Below are 21,812 nucleotides of genomic sequence, written 5' to 3' on the forward strand. Positions count from 1 at the left end.
TCACCCTTTGATTGATCGAGCTTGGTGGTCAAACTTGGCATTTCTTGTAATTTAGAATCGCATGTTGCGTTCCTTTTGATTTTATGGATGTTTGGTCAGCCACTTTTACCTACTTGGCATTTTATTGTTGCCAGTGCTGTATGGATAGTGATATTCACTTGTAATGACGCTGAATAATGTGAGAATTAAGTGAATAGCAGTTAATTCTCGCATTTTGAATTTTTTATTCTTTCTGGAAAACAGCAAGAGTTATTAACATAGGGATTCTAGCCAACTCTATCTAATTCTATTTTAGTATCTAAAGTCTTCAATATAGGTACATTGTACTTTTTTTTTGAGTTGGCAACACTGCCGACTAGTCGTCAAAAATTGTGCTCTTGTAATTTAAATTTTAATAAATTAGATTTCATTAGTTTTAATAATCAAACCTGCGATATTTGTGTTTAGTTATCTTAAATATAGGATATAAGTTAAGTATCTAGTGTTATAAAGTGTTCTGGTAAAAATATAGTTGTAAAAGTTTGTCGCGGCAAAATCAGCTGTCAACGGTCACCGAAGAAATTGAAAAAAATGAAAAATTGAAATTGAAATTGATTGAATAATAAGGTTTGATTTATTAACATACTTTTGATAACCTGATCTGAAATTAAAAAAGCAAACTGTAAAAGACTCACAGTTCACACTCTTGCTACCATCAAAATAATCAAGCATTGTCACACTTGATATCTATAGATATCTATTAAGATTTCAGTTACTAGGCATTTAAACGCTTCAAAACATTCCATGACCTACCAATACCTAAGCTTACCGAAACAATAAATCATATTATCTCTCCAATCATAAATTATTCTACAATCTACCAAAAAAAACTTTAAAGTCCCGTCAGCAAGATGTGTTATTGGAAATGGATTTACCAAATATATGTTCATACGAAACACAAACCAAATAGTTTTATCTTGTTCACTAATGTTTGTCTGCCACGGTACACATGTCCAAAACGGATTTACAACAAGACAACTGTGGGTACGGTCAGAAGGATAATACGGAACATATTGCATTATATTTTTTGGTATATTTGGGTAAGACGTAGACTGTGATGCTAAATGTTAAATAAACTGGTAACATTTGAATCGCAATTTGGAAAATGCGTTTTTTTTGGTATATGGTAACATTGGTAACTATATACCTGACGAACGTGCAATGGATTGTCGTTAATGTCAAAAAATAGTTAAAAGAAGAAAACGAAATAAACGACACTGATTACCCTGTCTTATTTAAAAAAGAAAGTACCTAAGCTGTTTACCGTAAAAGTAAAAAAAAAAAAAAAAATTACATAGAAAAACTAAAACAGCAATACTAAACTAAATAATCAACACACCATGCTCAAATTTTAATACAAAAATATGACACAAAACAAAAACAAATCTATTTTCCCAACGCTACCTTATCAACATCAAAATTTGTTCGACACAAAAATTACAAGTATCATAACACGAACGTTTAAACCGATAGAAGATATCGATAGCTTATCACACCTTTGTAACGCCGCCAAAATCAAAGTAATAAAACAACGTAATTTTGCCAGTGATAACCGGTGACGGAAAAGATAACGTATCAGCCCTAAATCTGAAGAAGGATTTAGGAGCACTGTTATTGGTGTTTTCACAAGTTATTGAATGTTCGGTATTACATTTTCGATGTTATATAGACTGCAATATAGATAGTCATTTAATGAGTTTTTCGTTATTTCACTTCAAACTAAGATGTTAAGCTTTATGATGCGTCATTGAAATGCGAAATTTTTGGGGTTTTTCGTGTTATAAAGGTTTGTAGATTAGCTTCGATCGATGGGAGAGCCCTCGCAGAGTACAGATCCTTTATGAGCTGATAGTCGATCGGTAGATTTTTGACTTTACTGTTATCCGAGTGGTTGAGGTCACCATGCCAAAACCAGAATGCTTGACGTGGCGTTCGATCTCCGCAAAAGACAATAATTTGTGTAATCCACTTTTACAAGAAGCGATATCGGACCTCCCCATCTTAATTTAACACACCTTCCGAAACACGGAGGGACACGTCATAACATAGACGGGGACTCATACGTGATGTGATCGTTCAACTTGTGCATTTGTAGGTTGAACCATACGATCCAAAATTATTTCAGCAACATTAGCCTTGTGGAGATAGACCCATCTTGATAGATCTTGTCTTATACTTGAGATGTAGATAATTTGGCGGCGAATTCAAAGTAAGGTTAAAGAGGTGATTTGATACGATTAGCTTCTTCTTCCTTTTGATTGATATAGTGTGTAGTGGTAGAATTTATTGTGACAATCACTCAAATGTAATCGAAATTGTATGGCATCTGGACACGGGCTTGCTTTTATTTTATCTTTGTTGGTCTAGATATTATTTTGGTGTTCCAAATTCTAGCTTTAAAGTGCAAATTACGTGTTCTTTTTGAAATTTCAATGGCCTTTAGAAATATCGATTCGATTTGAAACAGTACGCCAGATTGATTTTGGGAACTTACCATATACTATTTTACTTGCAGACTGAGAGACTAAGATTACAATTACAGTAAAGGAAAAAATGTGAAGAGATCGTGAAACCGCTTTGCGCTCTATATAGGCGTCTCGCTTCCACAACCCCAAGTTTTGCAAGGGAGTGGTAATCCTGATCTGAGTTTAAAAAAATCCGAAATAAAATCATGATGATATCCTTACCTCTGACGGGGTACGGGGTCTCGTGACTCTGTGGCGGAGGGGAAGCGATCCTCGGCTCCTGACGGCTTGCAGAGGCTCCCCACAGAGATTGGCACAGACCATTCCGAAGCGCTTCACTGGCTGTTACCCCTGCAAACAAAATAAACAATTAAACTTATTAAAAAATTTGATTTCCCATTTTTTCATTAGTACACAGAAGAGACGCCTATATTAGGCAATAGCTTTTTCTCTTCTTTTGTTTATTTTTTTACTGTAGAACTATTTCCTGTTCTATTTCTGGTCTTTTTTATTAGCTCTGGATTTAGAAAGTTAATCGCAAATTTTATGCAAATTAAAAAGAAAGATTATTTTCCATTTTGATGCACATCCAAAAACATAGTTTACTTAAATGATAAAGCTAATAAAAATGTTTGAATTTCATTGAAAATCTCCGATTGAACAATGAGGGTAAAACCATTCAATATTCATTAGTAGGACGTTTCCTCATTAAGAGCTGACTGTAATTATGTGAGTTAAGTGACTCACGCGCATCTGCGCAATCTATTTTGAAACGGATAGCGGGACTTTACTAAATATACTGCAGTTATGTAAATATTTCTGAAATTTGGGTCAGGATTTCCATTTTCCTTCTGCTTTTTTTTTTTGAAAGAGCTATTTAAAAAAGAGACTTTTTATTTATTTATGAGTTATTTGTTTAAGTAAATTATGTAATGAAAAACTGGTCTAGTGCGTTTCGCGAAACTGAGGGTTCTGTACAAATAGGCTAAGATTTTTTTTTGATGATTTCGTGACTGTACACCTTAAAATTCTAAAAGCCGTTTTTAATACTAGTCACAAAATTTCTCTTTTATGTTTAAACTATTACTAACCTATGATTTCTAAAGTTAAGATATTAAACACCGAAACAAACCACATAGATACACCGTGTGACTGAAGCGGCATTTTAAGCCCAAAAATTAATTTCAATAAACCCGAAACGATCATTTTACAAAGCAAACAATTACGTCTCGTATTCACAGTTAATTTAGTTACTAAGTGTTTAGGACGCATCAATCGCTCTTAATTAAAAGTTCTAAATATAGAGGAAGAACAAACATCGTGCGAAGCTTATAAACAAAGTGTTGATCCACTCCATCCAGTAGGAGTCAAAGTTGTTAGCGACGTGATAAAATGACGCTTTTGTGTATCGTAAGTGACGTTATAGATAAGAAATTCTTATGAGGTACTAGGTTGTTGAGTAATGAGTTGTAGTGAATGAAAAAATGAAGGTCTATGAAAAATAAATGTTGTTCTATTCTCAGACCTACACAATATGCATGCAAAATTTTGATGAGAAACGGTCGAGCCGTTTCGGAGGAGTTCAATTTCGTACACCGTGACACGAGAATTTTATATCAAAGGAAATAATTGCAATAGATCCACTTGATCACGAAAACTTACAACGATCAAAAATTGCTTGGTGTTTTAAAACCCAATTGGCAAAATAGACAAAGCACTTAGTTTTTCAAAAATAAAAGGATAAATAATGACTTATCAAAAAGAAAAAAAAAACAGTTAAACCAGTGATGGATAAGAAGAAATAGATCTTAGCAATGTAGGTGGGCGAAATATATTATCATTTTGGACACCAGATGCAATAGCGGACTTCCTATTGGCTTACTAAATCGAATAAAATAAAATATGACGTTAAAAATGGGCCCTTTATCACTTTCACAGCGCATTCTTAGAGGCCCACTTAACATCAAACAATTGAATGTTTGCCTTATCAATGAAATGGTCAGTCATGATTTGGCTCATGCCCTCTACCACGGCACGACGGTACCAAGTCATAAGACATATAGTTAACTTAATGGCTCTATTGCATTCGTATCACTTACTTGAATCATGCTGTTCGCTCGTGGACCCTTTTCATTGTTTCTTGGAAGGGAATTAAAGTAATGAGGGCTTAGTTTTGTAGTTTATGAGTTTTCTTAAAAGGCGTGCAGATTAAAACTGATGATCTTTTGTGTATACGAGAATTTCGATCCATAAGTGAGGATAAGTTTTTTCTGCCCTGAAGGACTCCACACGTTTTTTTTGCAATCAATGAAACGTATTACTTGCATGTTTGTTTATTGCGCCTGATTTCACACTAATTTACTCCTTATGTTGCAGTGCGATTGTAATTACTAACTCTTGAATATTTATTAACTTTCACTTCTTTATTTCGTTGTGTGTACCGTCGGCATCAATTCGCTAAACTCCTCCTAAACGCCTACACCGATTTGAATGAAATTTTGGGTGCGTTTGGTGTGCCGCCATAGACGGTTTAAATTTATTAATCACCCCGACAGAACGAAGTCATAAATATGAGCCTTAACTTTTTTGTGAAAGCAAGTATGAGGCGATGTGTAAGCTAGACACCTATAACACTAAAATTTGTCTCCCACTTCCGCAGTGGCAAAAATCTCTGACTTGAAGAAATGCGTCGAATTATACAAAATTTAGAACTCATATGCTTCTTCTATACGTACACAGGTCCCATAATCCATTAATCCATCCTCAGTTATATTTAAAACAATCAACGTTACGTAACATTCGTTCATAAAATTAAAACAAATTGTCGATGATTTTACATCGATAATATCGCGAACAATTCCAAAGGGATTATCGATAAATATTATCTGAACATGTATTTAGGTAATCACTGCCGTTGTTACAAGATATTAAAAGTATCGATTACATTTATTCCATGTAATTCTGATAGCGACTGATTAAGTAACTGAAATATATTGTTCTGCACCGTATTTCCAGTTTTGTGTCAGTTTTATTGATATTTTGTGGTGATGGATAAATATTTGTTGATTCGATGTATCATGCTTACTTGTTTTTTAGTATTCAAAGGATTGGTTTAATAGCTGATTGTGTAGCTAATGTTATGGCCCTGACAACTAAGTAGGAGGATGAAGTCTTAACTGCGAATTATATTTCAAACGTTCTTTAATAATGACGGACAGACCGTTGCTAGTAGACCTGTAAATGACTTTAAATTATTTGATGATAGAGTATTCGGCTAATAATATGGCATTTGGTAATGACACCTTTGTCCTGACGCAGGCGAAGAGATTGGATTGAGTGCGCCTTCAAATACAATATTATTTATAAATTTATTTATAAACATTTACTAATTGAAAAATAATGTCAAAATTTTAACTATACCAAGTTTTACCTTTGATAGACCTATGAAGTCTGTTCTGTATCTGTCAGCAACTATCATTTAAAATAACCTTAAAAACAAATGAATCGATAATGATAAATGGTCATAGATTTAATATTTTACGTAACGAAATGTATGTTATCGATCTGTAATAAACAAATTAACTTTATTTTTATTGTAAATGTGGAATAAGGACGTTTTTATAAGTGCATCCAAGGCCAAATGATTTAAAACATTGATATTTTGAAGCAAATTTAGTGTAAGTAGATACTTGAATCTTGCTTTATCTATATTTTTTCTTAAACTTTTATTCGTTTAAATTACCAATTTAGCCATCTCTCTAATCGTCTCTCTCTCTCGCTCTCTCTCCCTATACTTATTGCGACATGAAATCCATCTGTCCCTACGGCAACACTTTACTTGGATTTTTTTTTCTATTTCCGTACACTCGGTGTCATTATAATCATCATGTAGGTACGACCTCTTACTTCACTTTCGATCAGGTATCATCTCTTTTATCCTTTTCCATTCCAATAGCCCAGACTATGAAGTAAAATATCAAAATGTTCACCCAATGCTACTTCCATCACCATTTCCATGGCCGGTACATACCAATACCAAATTTCAAACACCATCCCAATTCCATACTGTGAGACCAGTACTATATGCTAGTATCCTATCATCCCGTCAGTTTGTTTGTCCGTCTAACACAGATGGATGGGCAGCACGTGATTACATACGGATGGCTGTAAGTGAGACAATCAGTGCTCGAAAGGAAGACGACGATTCACTGGCGCCAGTCGCTGGACTTGTACTTTATTGAGTATTCAACTTTTGTCTTTAGGTGTAGGTGTGTTAGGAACTTGTTTGTTTTATACTTCTTGGTTCTCATTTGTGTTTAAAATTATTTTGAATTTTTGAAAAGCGCAGTTGTGAAAACGCAGCAGTCTAAACGTGTTTTTAGAAAATGGATTGAAAATAAATCAATTCAATTTCTTGATTTTAGGGTATAAGACGAAATATACAGGATTATTCTAAAGCCACTTGATTTAAGATACTGGGATTGGTTGAATTTTAAATACAAAGAAGTTAAAGCTTAAAATCAAGAGCGTAAAAAGGCACTAACTAGTAAAGCTTAAAAAGAGAAGAATCTTATAACTCATCGGTTAAACCCAAAACCCTTCCAAATAAAACAAACAGGAACTGAAGTAAACTAGGTAAGTGGCAAGGACAATCCGTGCAGAGGAAGAGAGCGATTCGGTGGCGCCATGACACTGTTAGGTCGGCTTCCGGTCGAGGAAGTCTGAAGGAAAGAGATGACAAGTGTCATGATACTAAACTCTAAGAAGAGCCTTGAGTACTAGTATACTTAGTATACTTACCCTTGTAAAGGCAGAAACTATTTAAATTGAAATATAGTAGTCTGCTGATGCTCATGCGAAAATATTCAAAGTGTCCGATGTTTTGGATCAAACTAACCTTGAATTATGAGCTTACTTTTTTGATGGTATTGTTCTCAAGCATCGAGAAAAACATATTATTACACATATTTTGAATTTATATACAAATGAAAGTGATATAACAATTAAAATACAATTAAAATTCCAAGTTCTATATTTAGAATCTTTGTGTCTAAAAATTTAAGAAGAGTTCAAGGTTTACAAAAATATCTAAGGCACCGCTCCGCTCATAAAACTGCTAAAATTTTAAGCGTCAATTGTTATTTCTATAAATAGCAGAAGATAGTCATTGTTTTAATATGGGATGCTATTTTTAACTGGTCACGTTTGTCATAGCAACAATGAGTCAGTTACAAAGACAGTTTACTTTTTCAATAAACTTATTTATCTACTTCCTACTTGGTCAAATATGTAACATCATGTAGTTTTATCGTTTAAGCTTTTACCACTTAATCACAACTTAATATTTTATCGTATTAAGACCAAAATGCCTCCTGCTCTAGGTCAACAGAGAGAATCCTAGTGATTACCAGAAACATCGTTGTCATTAAAGTACAAATCGACTATAGAAACCTGAGCAAATAATTCCAACTACAAGTAATTCAAACTTCATCAAAATTCGCCATACAAGACCAAAGTCCGTACAACACGAAACTAAAACAAAAGAGTCGCCGAACGGCGCCAATGCTACCAGAATCAATGACTGTCGTCCGGGCGCGGGTAGATCATTAAATTGACGCTCGCCACGCCAATTGTGACATCGCTTCCTGTGTTGAGAGGTAGGACAAGTTTCAGGATATTAGCGATGTACTAGATGAAGTAATAGAAGAGGAATATGTAAGGAAAAATACTGTAAATGACAAAAAAACAATACAAAATTAAGCAAATTTTAAAAAATCTCGAGATTATGATCATCGTAATCTATAAAATAAATAAAATCGGGGAACAAAAAAAAATGCCTGAAGACACAATGTGTATTTACTTCAAAAATACATAATGACGCCAAAATGTCTACCAATATTATGAAAGAACTTAAAAAGAATCTTCAGTAGGATAAAATGTCGATGCTAGCAAATAACAAGGGCCTACCGAGCAAAAAATACCGCTTCAGCTTTAAAACTAAGCCTATAAAGTGTCGCGTGCTGATTCTACCATGTCGAAATATAACAGGGATTTATCTCAGACATTATTTTAATACGGCTCGGATCATGGAGCGACTGTTTGTTAGCTTTATATCACTTATGTTGATGCAATTTGCAATTGATGCTGTCTGAGGCGGTACTTGCGACCCCGTCACTCCCTGCACGCGTGTTGACGCTGACCTCCGAGAGGAATTCGTTCGGATTTTATCGATGGACCGATGAACGGGTTTATTGTTAGTGATTATGCATTGTGTTGTTTTCTTGAAATTGAAAGTTGATGAGATGAATTCCGTTAGTTGGTATTTATTGAAATTAATTATGTAACACTCAGACTTTAAGTTCAAGACGTGATTATTGTAAAATGATATTTTTAGGAATTAGTTGCGAAAAATTAAGAAGACAACTTACTATACACTCAAACTGAATAATCACCTATCCGTTCAACGAAATCCAAATTAGGTACAAATGTATCTGATAACCATCTCCATACAACATCACAACTCGTCATGGACCCGACCACCATTCAATATTAATTCATTAACAAACGTGTTAGTAATCTAGACCACACATTGGGACCTAAAATAAGAAAGCTAGATATAACACGATATCAAATCATGTCGGCTAGTAGGCGCCGAGTTAGGCGCCTCAAATAACATGCATCCGGCAATTGGATCGAGTGTCAGATTGTGCTTATTATACAATTTTCATGCGATGCCACATACGAATTTGATTTAAGTTTTATCATGGCTTGAAAATTCTATTGAATTTGTTCGGATTTTCAATTCGACTGGAGATATGAGAATAATTATGAAACAACTGTAAGGCTAGTTAGAATTTTTATTATGAAAGCTAGAATCAGCTTTTATTTATTTATCTTCAAGGTCACGTGATTGAAGTCTTGTGTGAGCTTTACCTTGTCGGCAAATTCTGAACTTTTATTGTTAAGCATAAATAATTCTACTATACCCAATTGATCATTTTCTATAAGTACGAAATCATCATCAGGATATTTTATTTCTAAAATTTGACCGAATAATGGAATAGCAAACATTGGAAACGAAAACCGATTTTTATTTTCCATCCATATTATTAGGAAGGTACAGTACATCCATCGGAATATGTAAACCAGCTGCATGATACTGTTATCACAAAGGCAGCCGCTCCGCATCAATTAGTGTCCATCGAACAATACCTCACTGAACCGACGGACATTCATTCGCGTATTATTAGATAGTAATGTGGTTCAATCGTTCGATGCGAGTAGGATATGGAATGAATAGAGACGGTTCATCGTATCATGGATAATAGATATATTTTTGTGGATTTCTATCAAATTTGTTCTATTTCTGTAGGGCCGTATTAGTTAGAAAGGATTGTCATAGAAACTGTGAGTGCATTAGAGCTTTTTAATTTGCATATTTTTTTTGGGCTAAATTAAAAATTCGCTAAGATTATTTTGATACTAGTAAAAGTCAAAAGTGATACCGTAATATAATTTTAATACGTTAAGATAGATGAAAACCAAAAAAATGTTTTGTTCTATGAACGAAGAAAAAACAATCATTAATAAGACACAGAACGCAGAACAAAACCAAACCAAGAACGGTATGGCGATACAAGATCTTTCAAATCACAAATTCGGATCCCTAAAACAGCAGTTAATTGTGCATCTGTGTTTCCAAAGCTCCAAAGTTCTAATCTGGGTGTCGCGTTACCATCCTGGGTGGCCGCATACAGTACATTATTATAATTGCCTTAGAACAACGCGCGACTATCTACAATCTAGAGAATTCTCAACGGAAACTGATCGATGTTATGTCATGATTATATTAATATTATATTAATTATATTAATAACACTTGTTTGTTCGCTCTTTACTGGGTTGTTAGTCCTTTATGGTTATCTTAGTGGCAAATCTGTATCGGGATGGTACTGATCATTAGAATGGTCATGTCTTATCATTTGTTACCAAAAATGGAATTTGATGTTGGAATATTTTTACAGATAAGTGTTGATGTATTAATTAATTTATGAGTTGATCCAAATTTAACCTTGTTTGTCAAATTTTCAGAAGAATCTGATAACATGAATTGTGCTGTACACTGTGTTTAGGAGAAATCATAAAATGGAAATATAATAATGATGACAAGAATGTAACTAAAAATTAAAACGAAGAACAAATTGAAACAAAAATTCTAGTAACCAACCAATTAAGAGTTACAAAGAAATTTCTACAGAATACTAAGTTCATTATAAAGAATTCCATAAAAATAAGATAAACATAAACGTATGACATTCTTATCTGGAGACAAGCGGTCTACAAGACCCAGATATCTGTAACACTAAGCTTTTGTACGTTATAAAGAATCTTTCATTTTTAATTGCAAAACACGCGGGCCTAAGGTCACCGGGTCCCCGCTTCCTCACAGATTAACAGAAAAAAAAACAGTTTTTGTTACCGATAACAAAGTTGCTAATTAACATTAAGCTTCACGAATGGAGGAAGTTACTGATTAGAGACTTGTGTTAGCTGATATTTTTATTCTGATTGTTCCAGTTGGCCTTCTAAGGTAACCGAAACTCTGATACCTAAAATATTTGGTCTGATACTCGGTCGTCCCGAGTTTTCCTGAAGAGACGATAATAGACATAATAGTCGTGTTTATCGATAGCCTTACTTAATGTCGTTGTATTTGTTGAGATAACTATTAAGGAAAATCATCTTTTTTTAATTAATATCATTTGATTACAGTTCATCTGGCGCGAACGGGAAAATAATATTACAATATACTTTGAAAGGATGTTGTTTAATTCTGATGGATTTATGAAGAACATTCCATCATCATCATTATCATCATCAGCCTTTAGTAGTCCACTGCTGGACATAAGCCTCCCCCAATGTGCGCCATAGCGCCTTTAAATAAAATTGCTTAAGACTTCCGTGCGTTTCTAGCTCTTTTTGTTCCGTAAGATATTATTGTCTTAAAACAACTTCTTTTTCTCTCTTATCTTCCCTTTCCCAAAATTTATCTACATTATAAACTTTTAATCCTTCTTCATTTTGTCTATCCATCCAATATTCGTGCTAGCATGGCGCCTGTCCTACATTAGTCACTCTTGACTCATTGTTGACTAGCCCGCTAAGAGTTCCCACGTTGTATCCGCCCACAACCTCCGTTTTCAGATGCAATGTCCGTGATATCCAATCAACGGGTTTCCTTAGATGGGGAAGGTCAAGATTGGGATTTCAGGAATTAGTACTCTCATTGACTCGAACATTGAATAATTGTTTTAAATTTCAACGGTTTTTGACCCACGCTGCCGTGAATAAATATTGATTTAATATTTTAAGTTTTGCAACTATGGGTCCTGTTTGTGTGATTCCGTCGGCATTACTTTAAAACGCGTTGTAAAATTAGTTTTCATTAACAGTTACCTAAATACATATCTAAAATCTATGAGCGACATGACTCACCATCCAACCATTGATATTCTCAATCATATTAAAACTAATGAGGGCAGCATCAACACGTCTAGTGTCTGTCAAAATCAAGACTACTGTTTCCCACGGAACCACGCCACCTACGCGTGCTCTTAGTCATTCATAGTCCAGCCTCTGTTTGTCATCTGCCACTTTAATTGATCCAAAGAGATCTAGTCGTAAATTAAATCGTGGTCCGTAAGCGAGTGTGTGAATTTTTTTTGTTAAGCATTCGCGATAGAAATGACCTTGGGTGATGATGGTTTTTGAAGTAGGTTAATTATATGCTTATTATTTTGTGCTACTATTGTACTTTATATTGATTTTGTTTATAGTTTGTTAGATAATTAAAATATTTTGCACATATTACGATTGTAAAAATTTATTTGTCACATAATAAAACTATAACCGATATAAAGGACAGGATCCTAGATTTAAAAGTCATATCTGACCTATCGTTTGTGAGTAATTTACTATTTGTAGTTTAATTCCTGAAATATTAAATCTAATCTACATTCGAAACTGTACATCAGAATTATCATTACTGGTTTTCTAATTAGAATCATGTTACAATACCTACTATGCGATAAACCAGCTTTAAAATCTATAGGTAAGCTGCCCGTCGCCACAACAACCGATGACCCAAATGATTTTCTAGACCAAAAGCTCAAATACAACTTGGAGAATTATCTATTTCTTATTGAAGCCGATTCTTTTTGATAACCGTCAATGTTTGTATCTGGCACAGAACAGTGTGGCAGCGATTAAATTGTACAATCTTCTGGCTTTTGATTGGCGTGCGAACGATGGAATGGGTTAAGAGGTGTTAATTGTGCGAGATTGAATGTTTTCTCAGGGCAGAATTTCAATTGAACGCAATTGCGACTACGTCTGCTACTTTTTTATAGAAGAAAAGTTCTGGTCTATTTTTAAGATTGTTGCTTTTGTAGAATTGTGTTTAATTGGTCTTAATTTGGGGTTTAGTTTTTTTGAAGGAGTTTCAGTTCTTTGCCCGTTGTAACACTAATTCTAAAATTCGGAACGCAACTTAACGTTGCATCGAACGCCTATCCCTAAGTCTAAGACTTAGCGGTGACTTAAAACTATTTAAAACTTCCGTTGACGTTCTGCTTTTTTATTAGTGCTGTATATAGGTACTTAATTGATTATTTTAATTGTTAAGTAACATAATGGTTAGGTCGGTTGGCCACCTAAAATACACCGGGTGTATTACTGTCTTCTAGTATCAAAGAATATGTCTTTGTTGTATAAAATACATTGTATCTAAAAAAACGAAGTTTATAATGAATATTTTCATCTAAATTGTAATCTGTTCTGAAACACAAACCCGTGAGACTGGTCCCAAGTGAATTGGGGTCAAAGTCGCGTTTGGATTGTGTTACATATTACATAGTATTTACGACCTTAGCTATTTGAAATAGTCATGTAAACTTGTAAAATTGAGTGAGTAATTAAAAGAAACCAAACGTAACATAAAACTTGAAAAAATTAACACTTATGCTTATTAGAAAAAGATGTTGATTACTTGTACTTATATAATTTGAATCGTATTGTATGCGACTTTAGCCAACGCCTTTCATGAATATGAAAAATACTATAGAAATGATTTACATATACACAAATATCAGACCGACGCGACGTTAGCGAAACACATTGTCCACACATTGATACATTTACCTACCAATCAATTCTAAAAACAATTTTGGACAAAAGCCTAATCAAACCGAACATAGTAAAATAAAAAAAAACATCTACTTTTTAAAACAAAAAAAAATATCTCGACTAAAACATTTTATTAATTCAAAATTTTCGAACGCACTAAAATGTTGCGTCCAATCTAAAGCTTGCTGTCAATTTGACTAAACCGTCCGCAGTCGGCATAATAAAAACAGTTTCAATCAATTCTAATGTCTATGATTCATTGCGTTCATTGGTCATTTGTTTCATGTTTGCCGACCGTTTCGCAACAATTGGACACAGGAAGATTCTAATAAGGTTAAGATTTAAAGCTTAGGGTCAATCAGAAATGGAGTTTGAACGAATAGTCTCCGAATCGGATGTTTTGATGTCTTTCGAGTGGTTTAGCTTGATTAAATACTCATTATGTATGCTTTAGGGATGTAGTGCAAGAAATTTCTGATTTATTAAAGTTGTTCTTGATCAAAAATTTCATTTGAACTTTACTTTTGCAAGATTTATCTTTTGTCAATTGTAATACCTAAGATGTCAAATTGAAAACAATATGTCAACTAATTGTTATGATTGTTAAAGTAGAGCTAGCTTTTAAAAACATTAAGCAGAAGCTAGAAAAAAAAATGCTCATACACCAGCTTTTTGAACTGAAACTATCATTAAACCAATACGAAAAAGACCATCACAAATCAAATTCCCCGTCGCACATTATACACATTAAAAAATCTCTCGTAATCAACTCATCATCTACTTGTTGGACCAACCGCATCAAAGGGTCCATTAATAATTAATTTGGGCACTAAATCGCCTTCACACGACGAAGGGATTTGCCGATACGGCCACGTGTGCCCCATTAGGCTAATGGCGACCCTGGAATCTTTATCGTTTGGCTAATCGTGGTATAGAGCTCGGATGAAATATGGGACGGACTTTGGTGATATTATTGACGGAGACGTTATTGGAAATATCAATTTTCTTTGGAAAATTGTATTTGATCAAAAAATAAACCGTGACAAGTGGTAATTCGACATCACGCAATTTGGAGAAAACCACTTTCAGATCGTAATTAACGCAGAAATCTCATATACGTTGGGTGATGACCAATAATAAAAGTGGATTTTCCCATTAGCTGTACAAGAGTTTAGAGTTCAAGTAAATAACACACAGCGTTAATGCGTAAGAATGTCTCGAGAAAATCTGTTTGATGATTACTCATGCAAATTTTGTATTTAATGACTTGAAATCATCCGGTGAACCAACAAAATTTTAATAAACCAAGAAGTCTAGTTTACTCATTAATTAACATACCTGCGTCAATTTTAGGCATGACATAGAATTCAAAATCCCAAATCCCATGTACCTAGATGAAGATAAAATTCGAATCCCATAGATCAAAAAAGTTTGATTATGGTATATGGTCTTAGATCATATGACAAACAAGAAACATGTTTAATTTTTATTACGGTAACGCAATGATTTAATGTGCAGGACTAACTGTGAGAACCGGATGTAGGATGTTGCCAAGGACGTGCGATTTTAATGTCGTTGTTTTGTCGCAAGTAACACATGTTCGTCTGAGTCGCAATTGAAGCTTTACTTCTTTTTTGTGATGTGTCAATGGTGTAATAGCTCCAAGTGTTTGCTTTGATATGTTTTATTTGTGTTAGTCTGTTTTTAATTTTGGTTCTGTCGCTATCACACTTGGGTCTCTAATTACCAAGTTTTTTTTGCAACTGGAAGTATCGTTACTTACGCTCTATACGAAACAAATAACCTATAGAAAAAATATTTTAATAAAAAAGGTATTGTCTAAATTCTACGCTATTTAGGTAATACCTAACTATTAGGCACAACTTATAAACAACCATCAGATCGAAAACATGATTATAGTTCTGTAAATAGAAAAAAAGGTTTCATCTACAAAATAATACTGGCAATATCACTCCTTCCAATTCTATATATATATTCTGCATAAAAATCAGGTGTACGCATTTTCTAGTTACGATGTATTTAAAAGCTCAGTCATATAGATAGACTCTAAATTATTTTTTCTCTGTCCCACTTAAATTAAAGGGTGCTCAATTTGCTGCTACTTTCATTCTTCCATTATGGACAGTCTATTGCTCTATCTCATCATGTTTTACAACATGCAGTTCCTCCCATCCTATTTTAGATACTGGCCAGTCTTTCCTCAAATCATTCTAAGACTTCTCTAAAAACATAATTGGCTACCAACCACACTAGACCTATAATTCCACAACAAATACTTGCAGAAGCGGTTCTTCTTACACTCGTTTTTGTCAGCAATAACATCTATCAGGAAACACGTACATATGACGTTGGTAAAAATAAATCGCATAGCGCCGTTACGTTTCGTGTCGTCGGTAATTCATTTATGGGGACGACTAGTAGTTCCCGAATGTAACAAATTAGATTTCCATCCAGAATGATGGATCGAGTGTGCGGTGCTCTCGCAGAAATCAGATCTTCATATTAACAGTTCTGGCTGTTAATTCTGTTGTGTTTTGATATTTTTTGGTAGAGTCGTTTTGGAGATGGAATATTTTATGTCACATTTCGATGTTGTTCGGTATTATTGTGGTAGTGATTTATACGTATGTGTAAATTATGGTTTTATCTTTATGGTACGTTTTACCGTTACAATATTAATATTTCGTCTTCTATCTCATCTGTTTCTTATTAATCTTTTATCATACTGTCACGATTATAGTTATAAGTACAAATAAACCATCGTGGCATGCGCTAAGGGTGTTTGATTTTATATAGTCCAATATTTTGAATATATTAGGTACTCATTGTATCAAAATAGGAGAATACATACTAAAGTATAATTGAAACCAATGCTCAATCCATCTTCCGTGTCCTAGAAGGTAACTTATATATATAAAATTTATAACATTTGACCGTTACGTAAAAATGTATTCTTCTAAAAGACAGACATCTTAGCTCTATCATCTGCTAACAATTAATGAACTCTAATCATTATAACCACCAGCATCTATAAGCAATAAAACTCTACATTTGCTACAAAATCTTTCGCTACAGATTACAAAAAGCAATTAATATATAAGAGGATATGATCAGGATTGTGTATTATCTTCGTTTGCGAGACATCTGATCCCGGACATAATCGGATTTGTCTGATCGAACACCGGACATTATTGGGTTTGCCATTATTTTTGTACGGTACGCAACTAGACATTGATTTTAATGAGATTGTGTGCTCTTATTTTGTTTTCCTGTTTTGTACGGTTCTAGTATTTAATTGGATATTTTAATAAAAAATCTAATTAGTAAGTGAAGTAGGCTGCCAAAAAATATCGGAGAATATATTATTAATAAAGTAAATACAAAATAAGATGATACACTTGTAATCTCGTTTGACGTATGCAGCTTGCACTTTCATATATTGCACCTTAAATACTTTACTCTTAGAACATTTTATTATTTAAATAAAGTAAAAATGATTTCTCCCATTTTTTTTCAGAATTCAACGTCAATCAGTCTAGTATCTATTTTAATTATTTATCTATTCTATTCTAATAGTCGATGGATTAAAATTATAAAATTGTTGTTTAATAATTTGGGTTTCATATCGGTATCATTGTAAGAGTATTTACATTTGAGTTATTTCGCATATCTATACTAATATATAAGGCTGAAGAGATTGTTTGTTTTTTTGTTTGTTTGAACGCGCTAATCTCAGGAACTACTGGTTAAAATTAAAAATATTTTTGTGTTGAATAAAACATCATCGAGGAAGGTTTTAGGCTATATACCATCACGCTGCGACTATTAGGAGTAAAGATACAATGGAAAATGTAGAAAAAAAAAGGGATATTATTCATCTTCGAGGGCTTCCGTTCAAAAATTCCTAACTCATATCTTCTGACCACGCGGACGAAGTCACGGGCAACAGCTAGTAATACATATTTGTGTACTATTTTATTTAAAGTATTTAAAACCCTATTTCGCGATGTTCTGTTATGTTAGTCCGTGCAACTCGTTTTCCAGCGCACGGTAACCGCGGTCAGGTATCGATTTAAAATCGGACGTGTTTAAATCGGTTTCAGCTATTTAAAACTGGCTCCATTCTCTTTTACAGTAATATTGACCCTATTCTATCAACAAAAAGTCTAGTTACAAACCAAAAACGTATTCGTTTCAAAATGATAACTAATTCTAAAAACTATAAACTAAATTATAAAAATAATTAAATTGTTATAAATAGCTTTTTGTGTAAAAAGAAATTTAAAAGAATAAAAAACAAATATACTTAGTCTAAATAAAAAAAACGCATTCTAAAAATTAAATACCCGTAAAGCAATTACAATTTATTTATCCTTTAAAAACGTTCGCAATTTAACAATCGGGTTAACACTTAGAATGCGGAGGGCTAGTCGCGTGCCGGGTCTAAGGGACCAGCGGTGGATTACATTTATGTTGCTATTGTGTCTTTTTGCCCTTTGCCGGTGCAGGGTTGATTGGAGTGCTGTTTTAGGGATCTTCTTTTTTTAATTTTGTATTATTTTTTGTGCCAGTGTGAATTAAATTGGACCAGTGTATGAATTTCTTTGGTGGTGTTTTGGATGGTTTTTGATTGTCCGTGTTCTAAATACAAATTTAATGTTTTGTTTTGTTCAGTTGATATTATAATTATGTGCGTTAAACTTTTTGTGAATGGCTAGGTATATTATTTTCTTGTTATTGTTCATTTTATTTCTTTAAGTAACATCTTATTTTCGATAGGCTTACTTTAAAATATTATATGAATCAAATTATAAAAAAATATCTATTTCTCTTCGGGCATCAATGGTTAATTATCGCAAAAAAGTATAATTAGTGTTTTAGAATCCTAAATATTAAGCGCTTATATTTCACGTTCAAAAACTCTACATTTTCCTTGACACATATTAAATGCATTAAATAATTAAAATTTATAACAATACTCATTCAATAAAATAACACATAAAGACATAATTTGATAAATATAATAATACTCTTTATTTATTTGCGGTTAATAATAAATTTAATTACAATTTAGAACAACTAAATGTCCAGTGAATAGAACTTAAACGGCAATCCTAAAAAGGTTTTATTATAATTAATATGCAACAAAGAAAGCCATAAAATATAAGGCAAATAAATTCTAAAATTGAATTACAAATAATTTCAAATTAAATAAAGAATAAAAAATTGAATGATTCTGCATCTTGCCTCGGAATGGAATCGAAATTCAAAATTAATATTTGGAATGCACCGAGTATTGGTAGAATATCGTTTCCTTTGTATTTCGGTATTCAGGTATCGTGTGAGAACTTTAATTTCCTTTGACCAATCAGAATTAGAGCTGGTATGTCTATGTGTGTGTAAATTTTCCGTTGCGCTTTTGTTTAAGAAAGTGTGTTCATGTTGAACAATAACGTTTTGGGTATTTATATTATCCTTATTTTTTGTTATTAATAATTGGATGTCTTGAAGCTAGTTAACTTGAAGATTAAGGTAATTTATTTTTCTCAAGTTTGCAATGAAATGAAGCGCTATATGTAAAATTTCTTATTTTAAAATATGGTGATGATCTAAATATAAAAAATACTCTTAGTTGTCTTATCAAACAGTTGATAATAGAGCAATTAGAAAACTACTCCGATCGAAACCTATTTGTTCTCTTAAGTTCAGTGTAGTATATAGAAGCTTTATTATTAATATTAAGCTATAAATTTAAAGCGCATTGAGGTATAATGGTTTCTTCCAAACTATTTATTTTGTCCGTCTTAGTGTTCAATACTAGTGGCACAAACTTTAATAAATATTACCTACGGATCATTTATCCGTAACTTTTCCTAAACCCATAATAATTATGGAATTCCCTACACATCAAGTATAACTTAATTAAAAGTATAGCTGCACCCGATATTCTCGTAATAATAGGCCGTCATTTGTCAAGGGTCGAGGGGTGACAATTTAGGCCTCTTTGACAGTTGTATTGATTATATGATCAGTTCTCAAATAAATTGGATGATTTTTGTTCGTTAAATATTGGATATTTTTTTTTTATAAAGAATTTAAGTTGCGAATTCTGTTAATAATAGGCAGATTTTATGTGAGATTTTTTTATACCGATCAATGTAAGTATATATAAAAAAATATGTCATGTATGTATAAAAAATATAAGTTAGATATGATTAAATCTATATCATTGCGTTACAGTAATAAATTTAAAAATGCGTAGTTCCTGCCTAGGCACGATACACAATTTTTATATCGATTTAAAGTCTAAATAATTAGGTACCTATATACATTTCAATATATGAAAATCGTGAGAAATATTTATGGATGTAGGTAACCTTTATTTATACACAAAAGTTACCTACTTTAATGAATACGAAAAAATATTTATTTCTTAAAGCATTTACAAAAGATATTGATACCTTTGATAAAACAATTTTTACTGTTAAATTTACAACCGGCTTAACAATTTCATTCTGATATTATGAGATATCAAGAACATCATTATTTATCAAGAGGTCTTAAAGTAACAAAACTGAATTAATTTTATTACACCAAAATCGGGAACTCTTTAAATGATTGTAAAAAGATATATTATCTTTAAAGATAATAAATTTAAACGCAATTAGTGCGTAATTTGTACAGTAAACCAAACTAGAATGATTTGTCATTCAAATAAATAATATTTTGCTTTTATCCCTTAAAAATGAACTTTATTTTCATATTTTTAGGTATTTTCCTCACTTTAACCCGTTATAAAGTAACTTTAAGATTTATTTTTTTAATATCTGTCGATATAATAAATTATTTCACAGCAAAAATGACAAAAAATGAAGATTTTGCTTTACCGCTATAAAATTAAATCATTATTGGTAAACTTATAATCATTTCGTTGTAAAAGAAGGAAAAAATACAATGTAACTACTTTAGTTATGGCTTGTAGCCACACTTTTTAGGTTTTTGAATAACATTGCGTTTATGGAAAAAGCTAAAAAAAAGTACTTTTTCTTTAAATGGTACCTTTTTGGTTTATTTCGTAGTTAAACAGTATAAATCCAATAAGATTCCTATAGGTTTTGAGTTCCAAAACATTCTAAAATTACTCTTCCTTGACAAACAATAACAAAAACAAAACAAACATGATTCAGGAAAAACGTTCAAAATGTTTTATTTCCTACCTTTTGGGGTCACAACTCTGAATGCGCTGTTGGAGACAGGCCTGGGGGATCCCTCCCGCATCGAACCAGGTGAACCACTTCCACTCCTCACCATAGAGAAGTCCAGCGGCATCGGAGGCATAGCACTTACTTCCATTTTCAAAAAAAATTACCCCCTCCGATGCATAACACACAAATGACAACAAATTTAATTTGAAATACAATCTAGAATAGAACAAAATTTAGAATTCCGAATTTAAAAATTCGTCGTCGAATTTGGAATGGCGAGCGTGCGCCCGGCGCGGGTTGCGACTATGTTTTAAGGCAGACACACACTCGCGGCGCGCTCTCGCGGCTTTCTGTTCTGTAAAGCCGAAAATCTCTAGAATCTCCATAGTGATTTCGACCTTATCGCTTGAGCCGTTTTTCTGTGGGCGTGGTGTGGTAAGCCCCGCCTCGGGCGTCGCAAGCCGCCATGTGCCCCGAGTGACAATCACTTTGTATAGGTAACACAATAATATGATTCGTGATGGATTTTATTGTGCTACCGATGCATTTACGCGAGCAATTTTTCGTGAGGAAAAAATGCGCTTCGTGAATATTTATTACGGATTAAAATTTGTTCTTTGAGACATTATTGTAATTATTGTTTTTTAATAATGTATTACTTTAATTTTATACTCTAGTCTTGATATGGAGATGAAACCTTCAAATAAAATAGTTTTTTACAAAATAATTCTGCTTTTTTTTTCTTTAAAATATGAAGAAGTAAAACTACAAATTAATATTTTTCAAGCAACTCCTCAAAAGAAACAAGATTTTTTACAAAAAAAATACTCATTGATAAAAAAACATGTTTTAACTTGCATAAAACTTTTTCTTGACCGTAGTTATAATATTTTATTGT

At 32.9% G+C, this 21,812-nt stretch overlaps 1 protein-coding gene across 1 annotated transcript in view; it reads right to left on the reverse strand.

The window, feature by feature from the left end:
* The window catches only part of LOC113501055 (zinc finger protein GLI4-like), a 58,307-nt gene extending 36,771 nt beyond the window's left edge, over positions 1-21,536 (reverse strand). Inside the window, 2 exon segments of the mRNA XM_026882044.1 lie at positions 2,727-2,855; positions 20,927-21,536. Coding sequence (XP_026737845.1) covers positions 2,727-2,855; positions 20,927-21,062 — 265 coding nt within the window. The 5' untranslated portion in view covers positions 21,063-21,536.
* Positions 21,537-21,812: the final 276 nt, after the last annotated feature.

Source organism: Trichoplusia ni, chromosome 15 (assembly GCF_003590095.1).
Source record: "Trichoplusia ni isolate ovarian cell line Hi5 chromosome 15, tn1, whole genome shotgun sequence".
NCBI lineage: Eukaryota > Metazoa > Arthropoda > Insecta > Lepidoptera > Noctuidae > Trichoplusia > Trichoplusia ni.